The sequence below is a fragment of the Oculina patagonica genome, chromosome 12 (genome assembly GCF_052425735.1).
Source record: "Oculina patagonica isolate OP01 chromosome 12, crgOcupat, whole genome shotgun sequence".
Lineage (NCBI taxonomy): Eukaryota > Metazoa > Cnidaria > Anthozoa > Scleractinia > Oculinidae > Oculina > Oculina patagonica.
This window is the reverse complement of record NC_135769.1, coordinates 30,218,198-30,241,866: the sequence shown is the minus strand read 5'-3', so window position 1 is coordinate 30,241,866 and position 23,669 is coordinate 30,218,198. Positions and strand designations below refer to the sequence as shown.

General features: G+C 38.2%; 1 protein-coding gene across 1 annotated transcript; it reads right to left on the bottom strand.

Annotated features, from left to right (window-relative positions):
* Positions 1-9,986: 9,986 nt before the first annotated feature.
* Positions 9,987-18,804, bottom strand: LOC144633543 (allatostatin-A receptor-like). The gene is made up of 4 exons (XM_078492392.1): positions 18,689-18,804; positions 17,877-18,147; positions 11,559-11,807; positions 9,987-10,478 (listed from the first exon to the last, which is right to left on the bottom strand). Exons 1-4 carry the CDS (start codon positions 18,802-18,804, stop codon positions 10,083-10,085), a joined length of 1,032 nt encoding a protein of 343 aa, XP_078348518.1. The 3' UTR covers positions 9,987-10,082.
* Positions 18,805-23,669: the final 4,865 nt, after the last annotated feature.

The following is a 23,669-nucleotide window of genomic DNA, read 5'->3' as shown; positions in this document are numbered from 1 at the left end:
TAAATAAACTTATAAAAGCTGCGACAGAAACAGTCTTTAAGTCATACAGATAGCGTCACCACTCATTCGAGTACAGCCTTACCGGCTGAATTAAGGCGCGCTGATAAGCCAACTGTCATGTTAAAGTTTTAACTTAACAGTACATAGAATAAAAGATAATAAGCTCACCCCATCCGAATTAAACAACCTTGAAATTCCCCAAATCTCAAAGGGACAATTTGTTCATTTCTTGATCCTAGAGCTTTTTGTTACGTTTAGAGAGTTTTACCTTGCAGTCGGTAAATATAAGCCAACCTTTTTTTTAGTTCAAAGTTCCTTCCGTCAATAAGCCACTACGCAAATAGGTCCATAATATTTTGGGCTTATTACAGGAGTTTTACAGTTTTTCGTAAACAGGTTTTTTAGACGCAAAGTATCTTTCCTATATAAGTAAGCCAAACCTTAAATTTGTTTTCGGCTTTTGTTAAAGAGTATTTCGTAATGAATGGAAATTTCAATTTCCAAACCCCTGCGCATTCTTTTAAAGAAATTTCCATGCTCAATCATGCAAACGATCAGTTGTGTGCTCTTGAGCGACTGCGAAAAGCAAAGAAATATTTTGTTTTAAGGTACAAACAAATGCCAATAATTTTGAACCTTTTTTATTCGTGAAAATCGGCTTAGGGCATTTAGGGCTTATTACTGGCTCTTCAGTAGGGTATTTTGCAGCGTCACAATTTTTTTAAAGCAAAATTCTATAGATTTTTTTATCTCTTTAAGATCTGAAGTTCTTTTCGTAATCAACTTTCTCAGTTTGTTCCTAACAAGGCGGTGCAATGCCGAAATTACTGACTAACTTTTGTTTGCATGAACCAATGTACCTTTGGTAACAGCATCAGAGAGAGTTAATGAAACAAGTTTATGTTGTCATTCTTTGTTTACTGAAGCGGTAGTCAGTTTAATATCTTGGAAAACAAAGACTTCCAACTTCTCAAAGAAGTCCGTAGGCCGGTTTTCATCTCTTGTCATTCTGAATTTTTTAAACCAAGTTTTATACCACGTCGCTATTGAATTATGAGACAGCCCTAATTTGTTAGACTGCAAAATAGTTGGATTTGTTTAGAATATCCTTTTTAAAATGAAAATGAGAGGATCTTTCTGACCTCTGAAAAACAAGGTTTTAAGTTTGATTTTAAGTTGCGTTTTAGGACGACATATGACTTCTTAGCCTATATGTACAACGCTGAAAAGACGCCAAAAGCTATTAGAAACTGAGGATCAGATGACCTTCTGTTATATTATTCTATCTTTTTTGGGTATTCGGACTAACAATTTGATTGATAAATTCATTTGTTGTCAATATTTATCACCGTGTTTTGAGCTTTTACTAAAGTTTTAAATTATTTTTCTTCTAATTCTCATCATGATGCACGCATCTGAAAATAAAAACTCTAATAACGCCCTTCATATTTGGCAAAGATGATAGGATCTCTTGATAAAATTTAAAGTTATATTTTCCTCGCTCAATTCATTTTTTTTTTTGCAGAAAAAAGGAAATGTGACGGAGACGTCGCAAAAAACAGCTTAGGTCATTTTTCCTTTTTTGCAGAAAATATTGCTTCGAGAATGTAATCAACTTGTTAAGGCTAACGTCATAACGATTAATAAAATTGGTTGCATTTCCTCTTCTATGCAACTCTGTTGTTTTTTTATAACAAATTAAATATCTCAAAAAATCAGAAACAATAAATTTGTGGTGAAGGCCAACAAATGATACAAAATCTATCGAGAGGAAAGTGAAGGATACTATCAAACACGTAACAAATACATACCTTTGAAGATCAGTCAGGATAAAGTGCAAATTGTAACCAACTTGATCAATATAACAGCGAGGTTATTCATACAATGGAAATTTGGGTAGAAAAACTGTCAGCTCATAATTATTTTTCATAACTAGAAGGGTAATTTAGTGGTTATGCAATTGCACGTTTCATCAGAGAAAAGTAAACTCTGATCCAAAGAACAAGGATATTGCTTTTTGTACCGGGGCGGTTTCTTCGTAATTACTCGCTTAACCGAAGTTTACTTTTACTAACTTGCTATTCTTAGTTTACCAGTTATGTCAACACAAGTTGTTGTTATGCTTATGTTATCATTCTTTGTTTACTGAACTATCGGTCTGTTAGATGTCAAGGATTTTGCATGATTAAGACCTACTTTCTTCTAAAAGGAAACATGGATTTCTTTCCTACTCATTTTTTTTTTTTTTGAGACGCGAAGTTTCCTTTCTTTTTCTTTCTTTTTTTTATTCTTACGAATTGGCACGTGAATTGTTATTTTATTTTGATACGATAATATTATTTACAGTTAAAACGGTCTCGTCCGAATTGTATGTAATGCCAGTACTTCATGGAAACTGAAACGGTCATGACAATTCCTCGTGCATATGAGGAGATGTTTTAAGTATCGTAAAAAATGTTGTGGTTATTCATCGTGGTGGAGTACAGTGATCAAAATGTGACGAGCAGTACTGTTACATCTGGGTGCCTTTCAACCCTGCCTTTCGATCACTGGAATTCCTAGTATATTCAGTTTTCAGCAAGTATTCTTATAAAGATGGAATGTTCATTTATCACGATAATGGGACAAAGACAAAATCTGTGTCCTCAACGGGATTCAAACCTATGGCCTCCCAGATACCAGTTGGGTTCCCTCACCACTGAGCTACGAGATACTCTTGGTGAGCCAGATTATCTTGAACCTAGTTTGAACCAGTTTCTTATATCACTGTCACTGAAGTAAACCACCCAACTCAGTTGCAGGACCAGATATCCCACGATCAACTTATCACCAAGACTTCCTGATGAACTTTTTCTGGCGTTGGCTCCATATTTCTTCCCGCAGTCACGTTATCTCTTGTGGAGGCGTGAACCCTGTTTCCACTTACGCCTGTGCCACAAAAAAGCGCCTTGATTTGCTTTCTGAAATGGCCATTCACATAGGCGTATATGACGGGGTTTACGGTTGAATTACATGCAACCAGGACGATGGAAATGATATCAGCTACGTCTCCAAGGTTGTATTTGGCGCTGAAGAGGATCAAGGCGTAGATGACAACGTCGGGGGTCCAACACAGTCCGTAGATAATGCTGACTGTCACAACCATTTTAGTGACACGTTTACGGACTCTCATGACCCCCTGAAATTATAGCAAATGAGCGATTTGATTTTGATTAATTTCTTGTCGGCGCAAATCTCGGTGTACTAAAGTTATTATGAAACAATAATTTGCCTTGAAATCGCATCGTTATGCCAACCAGGTGGAACTAACAAGCAAATAAGTGTAATAGGAATTTAAAAAATCAAAGATTTCACCGCACACTCCCCGCCTCCCCATCCCCTCAGCCTAGGCGAGATGCGATTGACATTCCAAGCTACAATGGCCCAAGTCTTTAACACAACTGGAGCCGTTAAGGTTGACTCAGTCTTGCTCATATTTCAGGCAGTAGTGACTGTGTTTCTTGAGGTCTGGTCACCAGACCTCAAGAAACATGGCTAAGATCCATCATCGCTGCTAAGAACAAAAACACTATTGTCTTATGCTTAATGTGCGAATTTGATACCTAATAATAGACCATTTCTTGATACAGTATTAATCAGGTAGTTCAAACATTAAAATTAATATTTTTCTCCTTTTGTGTACCACTAATTTGTTCTTCACGTTTGATCCACAGGAAATAAACGACTCTTGAGTATAAAACTGCCATCGTAATTATCGGCAAAGCACCTAGTACCACAAGCCATGTTAAGCCGTAGGCTTTAGCCATCCATTCCTCGGGCCAGTGCTGCATACAGAAGTCATCCTGTTCACTGAAGTATTTCGTGAAAAAAGCGGGAGCGTTGAGGAGTACAGAAGATATCCAAATGGTGGGAACTACGAACTACGAAAGACCATATGAAAAGCCAGATATTGGTATTTTATTTGGGGCAAAACGTATCAGTCAAGTCTTTAAGCTTAAAAAAGAAAGAGAAAACTGAATGGGATCTGACTGGTAGCAATGTTAGAAAAAAAAAATATTTATATGTTAATTTTATAACCCTATTCAGACCGGGGGGGGGGGGCTTTTGAGGCCCGCGCTGTCTTTGAACTTTAATAACTTTTTTTAAGATTTAACCAAACGCTGCCAAACTTTCTGAGTTTTCCTAAAATTTATCTGGTAACAATTTGGTAGGTTGGATGATGTGTCAGGAACTTGACATCACAATGGCAACGGCATTTTGACAGGCATGTTTTCCCATATTTGTAATTTTGCGTGTTTCTGTTAATAAAAGTCAACTTAAATGGAATTATTTTTACATTTTTACGGGTTTAAAGCACATTTTTATTTATTTTGAGTACATTGCAGTGATTTCTGGCATTTTGGAAAAATTTTGAAATCCAAGATGGCGGATCCAAGATGGCGGCTGTTTTGACATCATGATGTTATTATCACGTGATGTGACGTCATGATCCAACGTGACGTATACCAAAAGAAAGAGTTTTGGACATATAATACATCCTATAAGTTTCATGGTGATTGCTTAAATATTCTGGAAGTTACATAGGGGGAAGTTACCCCCCCCCCCCTCCACCTCCGGTCTGATAAGGTCCAAAAAAGCCCGGTCTGAATAGGGTTAAATAAATAATAGAAGTGTCGCAAGGGTGACTCAGACAACCTATGCGGACACAGATGAGTTAAAAGTTAAACTGTTCATCGGCAAAATATCAGTGTTTATCTGATTGTAATTATTTCATACATAGCATATTCTTGACAGTTGACTGTTGACAGTAACAAAACCCGCCATTTGATAATAAATTCAATGGGAAATAAATAGTCAATCTGTCATAAGCAACCTTTTCTGTTTATGCTTTGCCCACCTTAAGTTTATCTTTTGTCAGTTTTCCTTTGCTGCTATAAGGGTGCATAACAGCAAAGTATCGTTCAAACGCGATGACGACCAGAGTAAAAGCAGATGCACTTGCTCCGATCCATATTGGACAACACTTGAAAAAACTTACCAGTTTTTTCAAGTTTGTCGATCGTAATCTGTCTTAATCTGCATCAGTCGAAACTATTCTTGGTTATTTTTTGCGTCTTTTTAACTCCTTTGTTGTTTTTTCTAGGTTAGACAACTATTATTTTGAGGTTTCCTTCAATTTGGAAGTAATCAGAGAAATGACTTTAAATATTACTTCTCAAAATTTAGTTTTAGTTATAAATTTGACCTTCCATATTTATTCGACCTCCTAAGCAACAAAATATTTGATGGTTGCTTTAAATTGTTTCGCGTAACCCTTAACGGTATATAGCTCTCTCGTGAATAATTATCTCCCCGAGAATTATCGGTCGGTTTGAATTAATTATTAATGATTTAAAGTGACATGCGCAATTTAATTACAGCAAGTGTATCTGAACTAAACTTGGAAGGTTTACCAATTTAAACCTAACTTATGCTGTGCATAGGTAAGATGTTTGAAAGTCCACATAGGGTCAAATACGTTATGCAGCATGGCGGCTCGAACACAAGAAACCCTTTTCGCTAAGCTCGTAGTCAGAAAAAAATAGTTGTTTTTAGGCCCAGATTAATCTGCACTCAACAAGAATGATAAACGACTCTTTCTTCGCTAATAACTTGTATTTTTAGCGCTTTTATAAACTTACTTTAACTTACCCGTGAAGTAAAAGATCTCTCAGCAACAATTCTTGACTAGTCGAAGGAGAAAACTTGTCGTTCGCAAAATGACAAACAAAGCATAAAAGGACACGTAATTTGCAGCCAGATGTGTTTTATAATGACATCACTTTGACAGTTTGCCATTATTTCCATTATGTAAGTAATTAATGATAATAATTACGAACACAGTTATGGAGTCCGTGTGAAAACTGAATCTACTTAAAAATTGGTAAGAAAGAGACGAAATGTTTACTGGGCTAAAAAATGACTATTTTTCTCCTACTGCATGATTCCTGTCAAAGTTCAAGTTTCTCTACAAGAAACATTTTCTTTTAATCATAACAACCACCTGGAAATGCATAATGCGCTATTGTTTTTTATTTTTATTAAATAGATTCAGCCAAGTCTAAAAGCGGAGCTCCCAAGTTTTTTATTATTATTATTTTTACGCGAAAGTACATAAAGATATGTTATTTTTTATGTTAACGATGCAAAAACAACAGCAAAAAAAATATCAGTCAGGTAATCAATCAAAAAAGAAATAATTGGCCAACAGTACTATTAGCTAGCAATCTGTGTATAAACATAAGGCATACAGTCCTAACTTTAAAAAGGAGGTGAACAGTATTTTTAGATATAATTATGCGGCAAAAGGGGTTATTATATAACTAAGGCGCAGCGAAAACGAGTTAAAATTAGGTATGGTTAGGGCTACATGCCGCAGCAGGGTGGTTTAGCTACTTTGTGGCAAATATATATACATATTGTTTTTATTAAATATTTTTTCATCTTAATCAATAAGTGTCATGATGGGCTAGCATCTCATCCAAGGGGTACTAAATGGCAAGGTAATTATTTTGTTTTGTTTCTGTTTTGTTTAACGTTAATTGCTTTTTTTGGTTAAAGGCCTATTTTCATCTGCTTCATGTGTGTAATTGTTCTAAAGCGACAATCTTGTTAAAAAATCTATAAATGCATGTTCTAAAGAGATCGCATCCTTACATGTTTCTCCGTGGTCTGACATTGCTGATGCAGGCCAGGGTTGCCAATATTTTAACAGCAGCAGTATTTCAACATCTCATTCATTAGCTATTCCATAATCATGAAAGACTGTTCTGTTTGAATTAAAAGGTCCTTCTTTAATGAGACAATTGTCATCCATTAGCATTTACACCCCCTCCATTTGTTAACTTCTTTTGAAGTTTATACATCAGCCCATATTTCTGGCCCATATATTTTCATATGAAGATAAAAAAGGTTCAGTCTGTATTCGAGTCTAGTGGACCACCAGGCCAGAGCTTATCCCGGTTAAGTAGATGAAGTAACTACGAGTACATCTATTGCCCCTGGATAAGATGCCTATCTATCATGGGGTTCCCCCCTCCCCCCAAGCATTAAATATGCTGGTGCCCATTAATACACCTGGATGGAGAAAGGCACTATGAGAGTAAAGTGTCTTGACCAAGAACACATGGCAATGCCCGAGCCAGGATTAAAAACTGGACTTTTCGATCCCGAGGCCAGCAGGCTAACCATGTCAACCCAGCATCAATTATGCATAGTCACTTTCCACTTTAATACTAAACATTTTCTTAATTATAACAACATTTATTATTCATGTTTTACATGTATTATGTGCACTTCTCAGTTGTGAGAGGCCTAAAGGGGTATCATTTGCCCTACATCAATCAAAATCAAACAAAACGTCACAGTTTAAACTCCACTAAACAAAATCAAAGTTCACCTAAAATTTTGAAACGAAACATTTTAAAATATACATTTTTAGAAATGTTGTGGATCAGTTTTGAATACCGTCTTGTCACTGTGTTACTTTTTGTATGGATTAGCGTTTAGCGTAAGTAGGTGAGTGATTACGATGCAAAATAAAATAACCTGTCGGTACTCTGCCGACCACGACCGACAGTCGGTGAAGAAAAACTGTTTTTTTCACAAAGTTTAGTAAGTGAATAAACCTTCGGAAATCTAAACGACTAACCGACGAAAACAAAAATATATTTAGAGTTACCACATATTGGAGGAACGCTGATCAATTCAGAAGGGAAAAGCTTTTAAATCAGCTTTATAATTGGCAGAGATGGTTTTTTCCTATTGTTGCGCAACTCCGTAGAAAGCTGATGCACAGCTTAAACAAAAAACATGGTATACTTCAGATACTTTTTCATCTTCCTGGCGATTTGATGGTTGACATCTGTTATTGTTTTAACGGCTTGACAGAATCTCAAAAATTTCACAGAATCTGAACGAGAAGCTCATCCCGCGGGAAAAGCGAAAGCAATACTTCTGGAGCCATGTTGATCATGAATTCTCAAATCGATGGTTTCCTTTTTTTCCTTTTTTTTTTCTTTTTTTTTTTTCCTTCTTCCTTTCTTCTCCCCTTGTTTTGGGGCTCTGCTCTTTAATTTTTAGTTTGGCAGTGATTGTCAAATTAAATTTCTTGCTTATTTCTACATAAGAAAGAACAGAGATTATCAAAAGCTACTAAGTGAGGCGAATAAAATTAATACGAGAAAACATTTCAATACCAATGGAAATAGACATACGAATGATCGTGACTTACCTTTATGTGACGACGACGACGTTTCTAGGTCGATAACTCAATGATTAACACACTATATATATAATATATATCGGTTTTGCAAAACAAGTAGTAGAGGGTAAGCTGCACATCCCTAACGAGAAGGTCGGGGGCGTAAAAAGGGTTTCATGGATTGGTCGTTCAAATCGTCAAACCAGCCACTGCTCACCCCCGGTTAAAACCTGATGATATCTAGAGACTGTTCGCTGATGGGTTTTTCAATGAACAGTTATTTTTAATTTTAAACAAATATTTCTCTGCATTAAGATCGCGCAGGACCCCAGGGGCTGTTATCTTGTAAAGCTTTTATTCGCTGAATTTTGAACATCTATTCCGCTAAAGCTTGTCATGGAAATAACAGGATGAAGGAATTACATCATGATTGCCGTTTTACTAAGACATGACTGTCTACTGTGATGTTAGAATTAAAATCTAAATCTAATAAATCTAATTAAAATCTAAACTTTTAAACGGGCTATCTTCTTTTTGAAAAGGACATTTCGAAATTCGCTAATTTGTAGAATTCCCATTGACCAAATAGCGTGGTTGCACTTTTTTCATCAAAACTGTTACTCTCTAGAAGGCTTTTTTCATATTTTAAAAATAGTGTTTTTTTTTTGGCGAAGTAGAAGAATAACAGAACTTTTCACGGATTGTACTGACACAAGCTCGTGTGATTTTGCAACTATTATTTATTATTATTTATAATGAAAAACAACGACAACTTTATTTTTTTTTGTTACACACTCGCCTAAATGTTCATGCTGCATACTGAAAATCAAGGTATTTCACGGTATGCCAATGGAAAACATTACACATCTAGTATATGGTTACAAGTTTATGCTACAGGTATCACTTGGATGAATTTATGAAATGCAGGCACAGAAATTATTTTTACGTTTTGCACTACATGAACATTATATTCTAACCTGAACAAATGTCGTTTTTCCCAGGTCTACCTTATATATTTTACATAGCAAATAAACAAGTCTTCGAACATTTAAATTTCGGCAAAATATGAAGATACAATGAAATGACCACTAGCAGACGGTGCTTATAATATATTTACATCGTTTTGAAAAAGGTCACTTACAACACTTCCCATTGATTCTAACCTTGCAGCGTAAAGTGCAAACAACAAACAATTACTTGAATTAAAAATCAGTGCTTGCTTCAAATTAAAAAAAAAATGAAATGGTTGGCATCTAGAACGTTTAACGCAATACAAATCTCTTTTATGAAATCATGGCAATTTGGCTCTTGTTTGTAAAGAGCGAATTAAGATGCTAAGATAAACCAACACACCCATTATTGACTTCAATTATAAGCCGCGCAAGAAAGCCCCTGGGCAGCTCGTCACGTAACTGTAGTGGCGTGTTTTTTTTTTTTTTGGTAGTTGAATTTTGTTTAAACGGAACAAAAAAATACCACAATCGAAATTCCTTATATCTTGGAACTAGCAGGTGCAAAATGCTTCGTATATTATGTTGTCAATGACACGAAGGGGTCAAAAAATTCAGTACTTTACAGCTTATCGGTGTCTTAGTTTAACGTAGCAAAAAGAGTTATTTTTACCAGGTATTTATTACACAATCATTGATACAGGAGAAACATTGTTAGGAAAATTAAGCCGAAAGTATATACAATTTTCAATTATTTTGTTTACTTACACGCTTTTAAAATTTATACTTTTAAATTGAGATATTTCAGCTCACAAGGAAGTATGGAGGGTCACAGTTTCCTTTACTTTAATAAGCTAAGTAAATGCTGTGAAGCGCGAGTATTGACGTTATTATAGTGAGGAGATATTATTCAGAGTAATTCCGTGTCCACTGATGTCTTGAAATTCTCCATGAACAGTAGCTGCAGTGGGCTCTGTGTTTGTTCTCGTGGTCTCCTTACCTCTTCGAAAAGCGTGAATTCTGTTTCTGTTTCCTCCACTGCAACACATAAGCTCCTTGATTTGCTTTCTGAACCGACCATTTACATAGGCATATATGAAGGGGTTGACGGCTGAATTGCATGTGACCAGAACAATGGAAATTACATCAGCTGCATCGCCGAGATTGTGCTTGGAACTGAAGTGGATCATTGCATAAATGACGAGGTCTGGGGTCCAGCACAGGCCGTAGATGACGCTGACCGCTACAACCATTTTGGTGACGCGTTTGCGCACGCTCATGACACCCTGAAAAGCAAATGGAAGAGTTTTTACTTCTGGAAGAAACTTAAAAAAGGGAAGAGTTTAAGTGCATGTTAGAGTCCGATCCGAAGCAAATCCGCGACTCATCATTCATAATACAGTGGGCTATACTCTCAAATAATAATAGATAATAAGTAATTGCTCATTCAATATTGTTAGATTTCCTTTTAAAAATGTTGTCTCAATAACATTAAGTCAAAGACGGTGATAAAGTTAATATCAGAAGTTATGAACGGCCAATCTTCATTTCAATCAACAATCCTCGTGTTACAACTCAACCTTACTGTTATTACATTGTGGCCCACAGTTTAGAGTGTTAACGTTATATTAGAAATATGTATAAGAGGATTTTTCTGAACCGAATTATCTCCCCACGCTTAAAAAAATAATGGGTGATGATCACTTCAATGAGGTACTTCTATCAGCTTACATGAAAATCCTAGCCGGTGTTTGTCAGTACCCAAAACAACATTTTCTCCTTTTCGAAAACAAGAGACATTCGTCCAGAACTGTTCAACGTGCATTTCATTAAAGAAAATCTGTGGGGATTAGAGGCCTTCCGAACATATATTAAACGATATAATCAGCTCGGTGCCCCTGAAAGGTACCCTATTAAAAAAATAAAAAACTTAAACGTATCTCGAGTAATTACTTATTTTTTCAGCCTCGGGCTTTATTAGATGATAGCGAACTTAAACTGCAAATACAAAACAAAAAAGAGAGGCAAACGGCAATAGTTTTTACTGAATTTTTCCTAAACGATAAAAGAATTATTAAAAAAAAAATTACAACTCATCTTAAAAGTAGAGGTATTTGGTTTACTAAAACAAGGTGCACACTGAGCCAATCTGAATTAAGTAGCTACGGTATCGTATCAATATTTTCTGAGACTTTTGCGAGTCGTAGACCTAAGCTTCTGTGCACCGAAATAAGATTCTATGAACATACCTAGTTTGAAATTCGAAATTTCTTCGGATAGTAACCTCTTCCCTCTGAAAACAGAAATTAACCCAGCGCTTATGTTCGAAATTTGCACTACAGTAACATTTTTTGTCTCTAAAATACCTGTTGAGTAACAGTGGTTCTTCCTTCTTCCTTGAACCATAGAGAATACACCACCCTAGAGTACAGCACCGTCATTATAGCCATTGGCAAGACACCAAGGAACAGAAACCAAGTTAAACTGTAAGCTTTGGCCATCCATTCTTCAGGCCAGTGTTCCATGCAGAAATTGTCTTCTTTACTAAAGTATGACGTCAGAACGAAGGGCGTGTTGAGAATTGTTGTTGAAATCCAAATTGCGGGAACAACGACCTAGAAAAAATGTTTTGGGCAAAAGTTAAAAATCATGACGATATAGTGTTCAACATGACACGAGCATGGGACAAAGAAAAAGTCTAAGTCCCTGTCGGGAATCGAACCCATGGCCTCCCAGATACCGGTTGGGCGCTCTAACCAACTGAGCTACGAGAGACTCGTTGTGAGCTTAGGCCATTTACTAGGTTGTCCTGCATACTGCTAGGATCAGCAATGTCGAAATCATCAAGTTTGTAGTAAATAATAAAGATGGTAAATTTTAAGCTCGGTAATAAATAATGAAGATATAGTGTTCAACATGACGCGAGCTTGGGACAACGAAAAAGTCTGAGTCCCCGACGGGAATCGAACCCACGGCCTCCCAGATAAAAATAAACGGCATGCAGTGCATGCAGAGGCGATGACATTTAAATAAATATCTTTAATATTTTCAGAAAATTTGTTAAAAATAATAACGTACACTAAATAACATGACAACTTCTGTATTGAATGACTGTTCATCAAAATCGAAACAAAAGTTGTGTTATCTCCTTGCGTGACATCTAGTATAAGCCTGATATATGATATAAGATAAATCTCTTGAACGACCGAGGTCAAACGCGGTCTCGTAATTGTTTTAAATAGAAAAAATTGCAGATGAAGTCTGTTTACTGAATCTGATAGAACTCGCCAAATATAATTTGACTCTTTCGTTTGTATTTTGTGTAAGTCCTTTCTAACTTTCAAGGAGTATTTTGCTTTGTGATCTTCGCGACGATTTTTTGTCCTAAACTTGACCATTCTCGTCCCCATAGCCCTTTCAAATACAATACAAGCTAAAAGCTTGTGGAGCCGTGTACAAATTTGTTAAAAAAATAACGTACACTAAATAACATGGCAACTTCTGTATTGAATGACTGTTCATCAAAATCGAAACAAAAGTTGTGTTATCTCCTTGCGTGACATCTCGTATAAGCCTGATATATGATATAAGATAAATCTCTTGAACGACCGAGGTCAAACGCTTTCGAAAGGGCTATGGGGACGAGAATGCAGATAAACGTGTCGCATGTGTTTAGTTACCAATCCTCAACCTCGAAAACTCGTCGCCGAGAAGAACCTGGGGACGAGGGTAATTTTCACACCAAAACTAGGGCCACAGCATAAGGCGATTTGTCATCGCCTAAAAATAATGGAGGTAAAGTTTAGCCCCATACAAGAACTCAAATCACAACCACTCAAACTAAGGGGAGCTAAACATTAACTCAAAGAAACCATCGCTCTCAATGCCTAGAGATTGTAGTAGCCATAAAAATACTTGGATCTTAGACCCTCGCAACCGTGGAATAACGAAACGTTATCCTGCAAGCTAACCGCCACTTCAAACAAGATGACGGTTAGAGACCACTGATCTGATAAACATTATAGACTACAACATTCTTTTGAAGGTAATTAAGAATCTTTCAACAAACAAGAGCCGATAAATCTAACAAAATATGCCAGGGAGCTAGCAGACACAATGGCATAAATATCAATGCTGTAACGGCTCCAGAGAGCGAGTGAAATCCTCTGTTAACAAACTGAAGGCTAACTTTTAGCGACCGGCGGGAGTCGTGTTTGGCCTGTCACTTTTAATATTTTCACTAATAAACGTAACCCACGTGACATTAATTCCTGTCGATCGCGCTTTAAGACGGAATCCACTAGGCAGTCGAGTAATATTTATTAAAGTTGGACAAAAATCAATTTCCAGAATAATTTAAATCCTATTGCGTTATTTCCTACCCTTAATAAAAGGTAAAGATGTAAGTAATTATCTGTGATAACACCAACAACAATTTCTTATCAGAGTCTGAGAAAATGAATTTCAAAGTTTACAAGGTATGGGCAAAATCTCACGTGTAGCCGTTTTGTAAATTCGCCGTAAGCGATTCAGTGGAATTCAGCGGAACTTCAAAATGTGTTTTCGATGTGTGGTGTTGTTAGAAAAGGTTTCTTTTGATAAGATATTTGAAGCAGTAACAAAAAAGTTTGCGATAAGGTGGAAATAATTCTGGTACAACAATTTCTTATCAGAGTCTGAGAAAATGATATTTAAAGTTCACAAGCTATGGGCAAAAGCTTACATCTTTTAAGCGATTCAGTGGAATTCAGCGGAACTTCAAAATGTGTTTTCGATGTGTGGTGTTGTTAGAAAAGATTTCTTTCGATAAGATATTTGAAGCAGTAACACAAAAGCTTGCAATCAGGTGTAAATAGTTCTGGTACATAATTTTGTCCAATAACTACTCGAAGTCCTGGCGGATTTCCTCTTAAATATTTACACACGATAAATGATTTGGAACAGACAGCAGAGAACGGACGTAGATTTGCTCAATTGAACAACAGTAATATTTTATTTTCTTTTACTTTTATTTTAACATTTCCCTTTGTTGCCTCGACAAAGGTTACGTTATATTGTCGCGTTACATCCGATAAACAACAAACGATACACGTACACGCGAGCAAGCTTAAGGTCAAACAGTATCTCGCTCTCAGCGGCCCTTTGTTGTCCTGTTTATCAAAAGAATTTAGAAATTTCTGTCTTCTAAATCTACTTGAACTAATCAAATATAATTAGTCTCTTTCGATTATACACTGTAGTGTTCGTTTCTAACTGCACGGGAATATTTTTCTTTTGTGTTCTACGCGGCGATTTCTTGTTAAGTTAACTTGATTTCTGTCCGGGGGGGGGGGGGGTAGTCCCATCTATGGGCTATAGAGGTATGTGCCGCTCAACAGTGTATGCTTTTTTGCCTCCCTGACTCTGGAACGGGGTATAGAATTCAGCCTTTCTATCTGGAACAGGGTCGATTTTTCTCCAGAATCCTGACTAAACATGATCAAGCATAGCTAGGAAACTCCGTTCTCCGTACAAAATTTTGGGGAGTAACCCCCCGGGATTTTTGTTCGTCGGTGCGAAACAGACAAAAAGAACCGGTCTTTCGATGACATAAAGCGATGACATTATCACTTACAAGTCATCGCTTAATCATGTCTATATGTCTAAACTAGCAAATCTATTTGTCCAATAACAAGATCGTGTGTCTCGCACTTGTTTTGTTTTAGTCTTGTGGCAGATTACTCTTTTTTTATTCCAAAAACATGTTCACAAAATGGCTTTTCCTTATTTTTTATCACAGGAATGGTTAATTGTAAATAGGCTACGCTTTAAGTCTAATTTTAATAAAGATCATCTTGTCGTCTCCTGGGTTTGGTCCGTATTCACACTGTACTCGAGCTCGTAATACAGCTCGATCACCCATTTTGGTAATTACGTGCTTGATAACAGACTTTATTATTTTACTAGCTCCGTGAGCGGTCAAGATGGAACGAATCCTGTGCTCTGATTGGCTACCCGAGCGGTCAAGATGGAGCCATCTTGACCGCTCGGGATCGCCCGCTGTGTTCCCGCAAGCGAAAAAACTTTTCAGTTCCGTCGTCGCTACTTCAAAAAGCTTTTCAGTCGTAAATTTGAGCTATGAAAGTATTTTCCGAAACAACACAAGTATTTTCTGTCTGTTTCTAGCGAAATGGAATCCGATAACAAAGAAATAGGTATTGAAGTGAAATATGAGAACAAACAAATTAATCAACAAATGCTAACGAGTTTCGTGAATTTTATTTGCCACAACAATCACCTAATACAAAAATTAAAACGCAAAGCGACTTGAAGACATGTTATCGGTTTTTTCGGGGGAAAGGGAGAGAAGTCAGTGACATACCTGAAGAATAAAGGCTTCGGCAAACTAGTCGTTTGTGTAAAATCTTCACAATAGGGACTTTAAAATACCTGGACGGCTGACCTCGAGGACGGCTGACCGGAAGTAATTAATTTTTCGCGTGTAGCCTATATTGCGCATGCCAGCTCCACGCACATTGCCGTCCAGCCCCGTCCAGCTGTGGTCGAGGACGTGAGAAGTAGTTTTGCCGTCCACCAGTGAACGGGAGTGCTTTTTGTATGATTTCGTTTAAAAATCTCATTATTTTTTAATTCTGTTACTTTGTTAGGTGGTCCTTTATGGTATTCTTGGTTTGGTACTGATAAAAAGTTAAGAAGTCAAGTTTTATTTGCGGTTGCGAATATATTTGCTGTTGTGCTTTGCATAAACGCTGATGGCGAAGCCACGTGCGTGAAATTATGAACTTTCTTCTTATGAACTTTCGTGTTTCTACAAAAAATTCACTTGGAGTTTGTACCCTGTGAATGAAAATAGTGAATTTCTGGTCCCAGACTTTGGGTTAGAAGCGCCAAATGTTTTTCTTCGCATGTTTTGGGCTAAGGAGTTATTGATCCACTAACGAAGCCGTCCTCCGTTCACACACGCCGGCTCTTAACGTTGGAAGTTCCCGCCAAGAACGTCGACATCGGTCCAGTCCTCCTCTCGAAATTCTACCGTCCTCGAGGTCAGCCGTCCAGGTATCTTAAAGTCCCTAATGGAAGAAAGCGGACGGCACGGCGAACCAGGCACTGAAAGCTTTTAAAACTTCTTTTCACCGAAGCCTCTAACGCTCACGTCGAATAAGGTCGGGTCGAACATGTATATCAACGATGTAGGAAAGTTCAAGCTTTTCCCGTGAAGTGGTAAGTCCCAAACGCTTTCAACAATCACAATTTCAATATTCAGCTCGTGTCAGGGCAGGTTTGCACCACAAAAGCGCCAGAAGCGAGCAAATACTCCGCAAAACGTCCAATAATCAAAAGCTGGCGGCCAGATGGAATGGACATTCTTGTTTTAAGGCTTCAAACTCAACGTTGATTCGCAATTTTAGCCATTTCAATATCCTTTTGATGGTTAAAAAGAGTTGAATTTCGCTGTTGTCGCGTCGTGTTACTTCAACTCGATTCATTCAAGAATTTGACAGTCACTCGTTAAACTTTTAAACCAATGAAATGATTTTAGCGTGCGCCATTGATTGTGCATGCAACTGGCTTCCTTTTCAGTACTCGAAAAAAGACAAATAATAAATCCTTTATTGACCAAGCTTGTTCGGTCAAGATGGCAGGATATTGGCCTCGTTCTTTTTTTGCGTGTTTATGGACCTCGACTTCGTCTCGGTCCATAAACACGCAAAAAAAGAACTTGGCCAATATCCTGCCATCTTGACCTCACGCTTGGTCAATAACCCATATGAATTAAACTTCACTCATTATTCCTTTAATCATTGTTTCTTCCAAGGAAAATCTACTGATGTTATTAAAATCCTAGATTGCTGTACATTTGAAGTGAAAATAAATTAAACTAATACTGTTTCTGAGTTGTTGCCAGGAATATTACAGAGAATTAAAGTGTAGTACGGAATTTTTCGAGTAATCCTCTCTCCAAACGATTATAAAAACGAACGGACTATTATAATCCGGAATGGCTGAATAAGTTTTTTGCCGGTTGTAGATGAGACATTTATAATGCCTTCAATATTTTCGTATTTCTCCATTCTTTTCCACTTCACGCCTTGAACTCTTTGATGTGTTTGTTTCAACCGCGTATCTGGACATGCTGGACACGTTCCAAATAATTATTTTGCGTTGTTTATAACGAAGTGACGCAATTTTAAATGTCAGTGCGTTCGACTTCGAATTACAGCTTTAAATTAGGAAAAATTATACACCCACGCAGCGCCTTTTTCTTGTTTAGGTAAATAAGATCGTATTGAAAATATTTTTAGGTAAGATAGAAAAAGCTGTGCGTTGTATTGGGATCCAATAAAGGGTTATTACTTTAGTTTGCTCCATGCTGCCGGCGGAAGCCGTACTTAAGCGCCTTTCTGTCCTGATGACAAACTACCTCACAAAATACCCTTTTCCAGGCGTCTGTTTAATTAGTTAGCGCGCAGCGTGAAGAACGGCGAGCGAAAAAAAAGTATCAGCCGGCAGTTTTTGTTTTCTTTTAACTGGCGTTCTCCGGGCTAATCCTGTTTTTCGCGCTGCTCTTAACCCCACCGAGAGCCTGGAACAGGCTACGCACACACTTACACAAAAAGAAATTATCATTATTCTTACTTCGAATATTACTGTACTGTTGCATTCTTCGTTCGCTTTGTACTCACCTTCAATTTGTTATTTGTCAGTTTTCCTTTATTGCCATAGGGGAACATAACAGCATAGTATCGTTCAAACGCAATGACGACCAGAGTAAAGGCAGATGCAGTTGCCCCTGTCCACATTAAATTCCCACCAGTCAGAAGTTTACAAAACCACGTTCCTGTCATTCCATCGGGATGCTTAAAAGTGTGGATAAGAATAAACTGCGGAGCGATAAACAGCGCCACCATAATATCTGCCAGCGCCAGATTGACCAGCAAATAGTTCATAGGCGTCCTAGAAAGAATAAACATTTTACACTATTCAAAAAGAAAAACAAAATCAAATATTAAGGTATTTTTTAACTGACAGTAAATACTAAACTAACCAAATAGTACAGCGCGATGACGAGAATAGAATATATAAAAATATACAAAGTACAAAAACACCAATTAAAATCATGAGCTAATCGTCGTATTCCACGCAGAAAGAGTAGTTCAGCTTCCCTGGGCTGTTCAGCCACACACAGAGTTAGGAGTCAGTTTTACTTTTCCATGTTTCTGTTGTTATGAAAGTAATAGTGACCGAGAGCAAATAAATGGTGTTAATTTACCAAACATCGAAAAATTCGACGATCTTTTTAGCCTGTAATTTACCGATTTTATCTGATTTTTAGTAGCAAAATATGGAGCTATTTAAAATGAATAAATATAAATGTTTCGTGGTCGAAAGGACCACAACGACAGTATTTCAGAACGGAACATAACAAGAATCGACGCTTAAAGAACGTTACTTTTCTGTTTTTTTTTAACTATTTACATATTCATTCTCAACGTACCTCATTTCTTGACTTTTTATTATGACAGCACAGACCAGAGTGTTCCCCACAATATCGGTGATGACCAGCACGGTAAATACCGTGGTTATTACAGCTTGAACCGGCTCCGAAATCATGGCACGTTTTCTTCTCCTTAAACTGAGTCACATCACGTTTTATATAGCTAGAAGGAAAACATTATGTTGAAAAATTGTATATGCGGAAATAAAAAAAAAACCGCAATTGCTGTTTATAATTTTTGGGTTGTGAATTTGGTGAATACTAATAAAAAAATCAATCACTGGTAGACTACAGAGAAAGAAAATACAAAATACAAATACACATGAAGAATTTGTTTCTCTACACATACCGGCTAAGTCGACATTCGAAGATTACCGTGCTTGTGAGCTTCTAGTGAATTTAATATTCAGATTACAATTGTAAAAATAAACCTTTTACTGACAATGCAGTCAGATGTGAATTTTACAACAATACATCCACTTGATGGCAAGAGATATTAAACAATTAGTTCTATAGAAAAAAATCGAAATGTCAATAATAAATTTGCATCATGTTACTTGAGAAATTTGCCAGAGAATATGACACAAATGACAGTTCTTTTTTTACCTTTGGAAAAGGAAGAAAAGGTATTCTTTTTTATATTCATGACGTTTCGTATCGCATAATGTACATGGTTCGTAAATTGACACAAAATTCAGTATATTCTTAATGGAAAAGCCTTTGTTTTCTGGCATCTCGTTAAGGAAAGCAATTATTGAGTTTCAATACTTACAAACAAAGACCACGTTTTCCAATCCCTACAATAGAAATTAATTCTTAATAAGCCTAAGTAATTGTAATGTTGTATTTGCGAATCCCGAGTCCACATTTGAATTATAGCCTTCAAAAATGTGCTTTTTTGGTTTTCTTTATTTCACTCGATCGAGATTCAAAGTGCTTTAGAACCAGTTAGGAAAATAACTTGCCTATATTGGTTTATTCAGTTGAAAATACCCTACAGTAATGGTTGTCAATAATGGGTGTTTAGGTAGACTGCATTATTACAAAACATTACGTCAAATTTTCGAGTGAAATGTATGTTTTATGTCTAAGATTGTCAAAGCTCCCGAAAGCGGATACCCTCAGGACAGAGCCAAAAAGTGTCCGTGTCTGGAGCTGTCTGCTTACGGAGAATAATCTTTGAAAGCGGAAGCTAGCAGTGCACAGGTGGCCGCTCTCAGGAGCTTGCACCGTTCGCATTAAACGTTGTTAATGTAGAACAAAAAGTACCGCCATATTAACACCGATCATGGCAAAGAACTAAAGTTTGATTAGATTTTACTTTTCTGTCCGCTTATGGGAGCTTGAAAACAAAAGAGACGTTTAAATCGCTCCCATCGAAAGTATTCGCGTGCGATTACAGGAATGTGAAAATACGGAGAATATATGGCAGTTCAAACGAAGCTTTGCGAAGGCAGTCGTTAATATAGCTGTCCGCTTACGTTTTTTGCTTGAGGTATCTGTCATATTCTTCATTCATTGTTGAAGGGCGTTGAGCGCAATTAGAAACTAATGAAGGTAGCTTGAAACGGTTGACAGCACCTTCAAGCTAAGCTCTAAAACTTTGATGTGTCAGCACTACAAATTTTCTTAGTTACTGTTACAATTATGTTATCATTAAATGCCCAATCATTGGTAAGAAATGGTAGTTATTTTTTGACATGACTGGTTAACATAGCAGCAGTACAACCTGTATAACTACATATATTTAAGCTTTGAATTCTTATTACTCAAAAACGAGCTTGGTGACTATCATTTTTATTATTAAGTTATGGCCTTCATACAGACTTTTTTCCAACGTTAAAAAAAAACTACGAAGCAGTTGCAGAGCCACCTTATTTTTTTTTTTTATTTACGGCAGCTCCGAAACTGCCTAAAGGCGTTTATTGCAATAGGGTCATACTGAAAAATTAGTACACATTGGAACGAGTTCGCTTTTTGGCGTAAGAATCCCTATCTCCTATATAAGAAGAGGCCGGCACTAGATGAAAGTTACTTTCTGAAATAGAACCGGTGTGATGTAACCGCAAAGTCGAGTACAAACTTCACGTAACTAAGGACTAACCAGGAATAACTGTAATTTATTGCGGTTTCATCCTCCCTTATGGGATCACTACCTTATCGTGGTAGGGTGGTTTGCGTGTCCCAGCAACCCGGAGAGCTATGCCGGCTGGAGTCTTGTACTCCTGGTAGGGCCACCCATGCCGGACAGGTCGAAGGGTAGCGGCCTGACAAAAAGTGATCCCCTGGTCCTCCAGGTTGGGGGTTCGGCACAGGGCTAACAACCCTGTCCTGTAGAAAATGATTATGTTACGGAAACAGCAACAGAGGATACAACCACAACTGATTGCCATGGCCTTTCAGAGTCACCTCGAATGACACGGATGAATGGCAGTGGTGAACTCCGCAAGGAAGCCGCTGACAGGATTATGAAAGTCCTAGGCACAAAGACTAAGACCAGAATAGGTTTTTTGGAATGTGCGAACCCTGTATCAAACGGGAAAACTGGCACAAGTAACAGCTGAAATGAGGCGCTATTGCTTACATATTCTAGGAGTTAGTGAGAGCAGGTGGACAGGTTCTGGAATAGTGAAAACATCAACAGGAGAAACTGTGCTGTATGCTGGCAGAGATGACAACCAACACCATGAGGGAGTTGCCATCATACTCAAGAAAGGAATGGAAAAGTACCTATTAGAGTGGAAACCAATCAACAGCAGACTTATGACAGCTAGAATGAAGGGAAAGCATGTTAACCTGTCCCTTGTCCAATGTTATGCACCAACGAATGACAGCGATGACACCACAAAAGACAGCTTCTATGCACAACTGCAAGCAGAACTGGGGAAACTACCGCGCAATGACATGCTGGTTATAATGGGTGACCTTAATGCAAAGGTGGGAAGTGATAATTCGAGCTATGACAGAGCAATGGGAAAGGAAGGCTGTGGTACTATGAATGAAAATGGAGAACGTCTTGCCGAACTGTGTGCAGCATACAACCTAGTCATTGGAGGAACAATCTTCCCACACCGTGATATTCACAAGCTTACATGGTGCTCTCCTAACGGTAGAGATAGGAACCAGATTGATCACTTGATGATTAATGGCACATGGCGACGCTCACTTCTAGATGTTAAGATGAGAAGAGGGGCAGATGTTGGCAGTGACCATCACCTTGTCACGGCGTATGTTAAGCTGAAACTAAGAAGCACTGGTCGAAAGCCACCATGCAACCAGCGCTTCAACATAGACAACTTGAAAGAGCAATCAGTGAGAAATGCCTTCATCACTCAGCTTAGAAATCGATTCCAATCCTTGGCGGTTCTGTCTGATGAGCCCGAATCTGAACCTGAACCTGATGAGGTCAACAATATATGGAAGCAAGTGTCATTCACTTTCACAGAGAGCAGCAATGCATGTTTAGGTTTTAAGAAGGCTGTAAAGAAAAAAGAAGTGGATAAAGCCAGCAACCTTAAGAGCCATCGAGGACAGACGAAAACTGAAGAAGAAACTATTTGACACCAAATCAGAAAGGTTGCAAGAGCGCTAAAAGACCCAGTACAGAGAGGCTGACTGATGTGTTAAGAGAATGGCCAGAGCTGATAAACGCGCATATATTGATGAGCTTGCTAGCCAGGCAGAAAATGCAGCCAACAGAGGACAGCAGGGAAAGGTTTACAAAATCACAAAACTGGTATGCGGCAAGTATGGGGGCAGAAAGCTGGCCCCTGTCAAGGACGTACAGGGTAGGCTGCTTACCACCGAAAGAGATCAGGAAGTTCGTTGGGCAGAGCACTTTAAGGATGTCCTCAACAGACCTCCACCCACAGTTGAAGCTGACATTCAAGAGGCTGAGACCGACCTGGATGTGAACATAGATCCTCCAAACACGCAGGAAATCATTGCAGCCATAAAAACCTTAAAAAACAACAAAGCTCCTGACCGAGACAAACTGAATGCAGAGCTTTTCAAAGCTGACCCTGAACTTTCAGCAAGGATTCTACAGCCCCTGTTTACTGCAGTGTGGGAGCAGGAGAAGGTGCCAGATGACTGGACCAAAGGTACAATCATAAAGATCCACAAGAAAGGTCCACTTAGTGACTGCAATAACTGGCGTGGCGTCACCCTCCTGTCCACTCCAAGTAAAATCCTGGCAAAGATTGTCATCCAACGAATCTCGAGTGCAGTAGTCCAGCAGCTCAGGCAAGAACAGGCTGGATTCCGCAGGGGTAGGGGTTGTACAGACCAACTATTCACACTACGCAACATCATCGAGCAGTGCACCGAGTGGCAGAGGCAGCTGTACATAAACGTTGTAGATTTTCAAAAGGCTTTCGACAGTATACACAGAGACAGCTTGTGGCGCATACTTCGAGCCTATGGTGTTCCCCAGAAGATTGTGCAACTTATCCAGAGCTTCTATGCAGCCTTCACCTTGTAGCGTAGAGAACAGTGATATCAGTTTTGAGGTGAAGACAGGCGTAAGACAGGGTTGCGTGATGTCTGCATTGCTATTCAACTTAGTTATCGATTGGGTAATGCGTCGTACTACGGAAGACCATCCCAGGGGCATCAGGTGGACCCTCTTCTCCACCTTAGAGGATCTAGATTTTGCGGATGATTTAGCTCTGCTTTCTCATACCCATAGCCACATGCAAGAGAAGACCAGCCTTTTAAGCAAATACGTTCACCAGGTGAGACTGAACATCAGCCTCACCAAAACTGAGGTCATGACCCTAAACAACTCTAACCCTCAGCCCGTCAAGGTGAATGGAAAAGACCTCCCAATGACCAAGCAGTTTAAATATCTGGGCAGCATTGTCAGGCAAGATGGTGATGCAGGCATAGATATCCAGAGCCGGCTGAACAAAGCCAGAAACACCTTCAGGATGCTGAGCAATGTGTGGCGGTCATCACAGTACAGTACACATACCAAGCT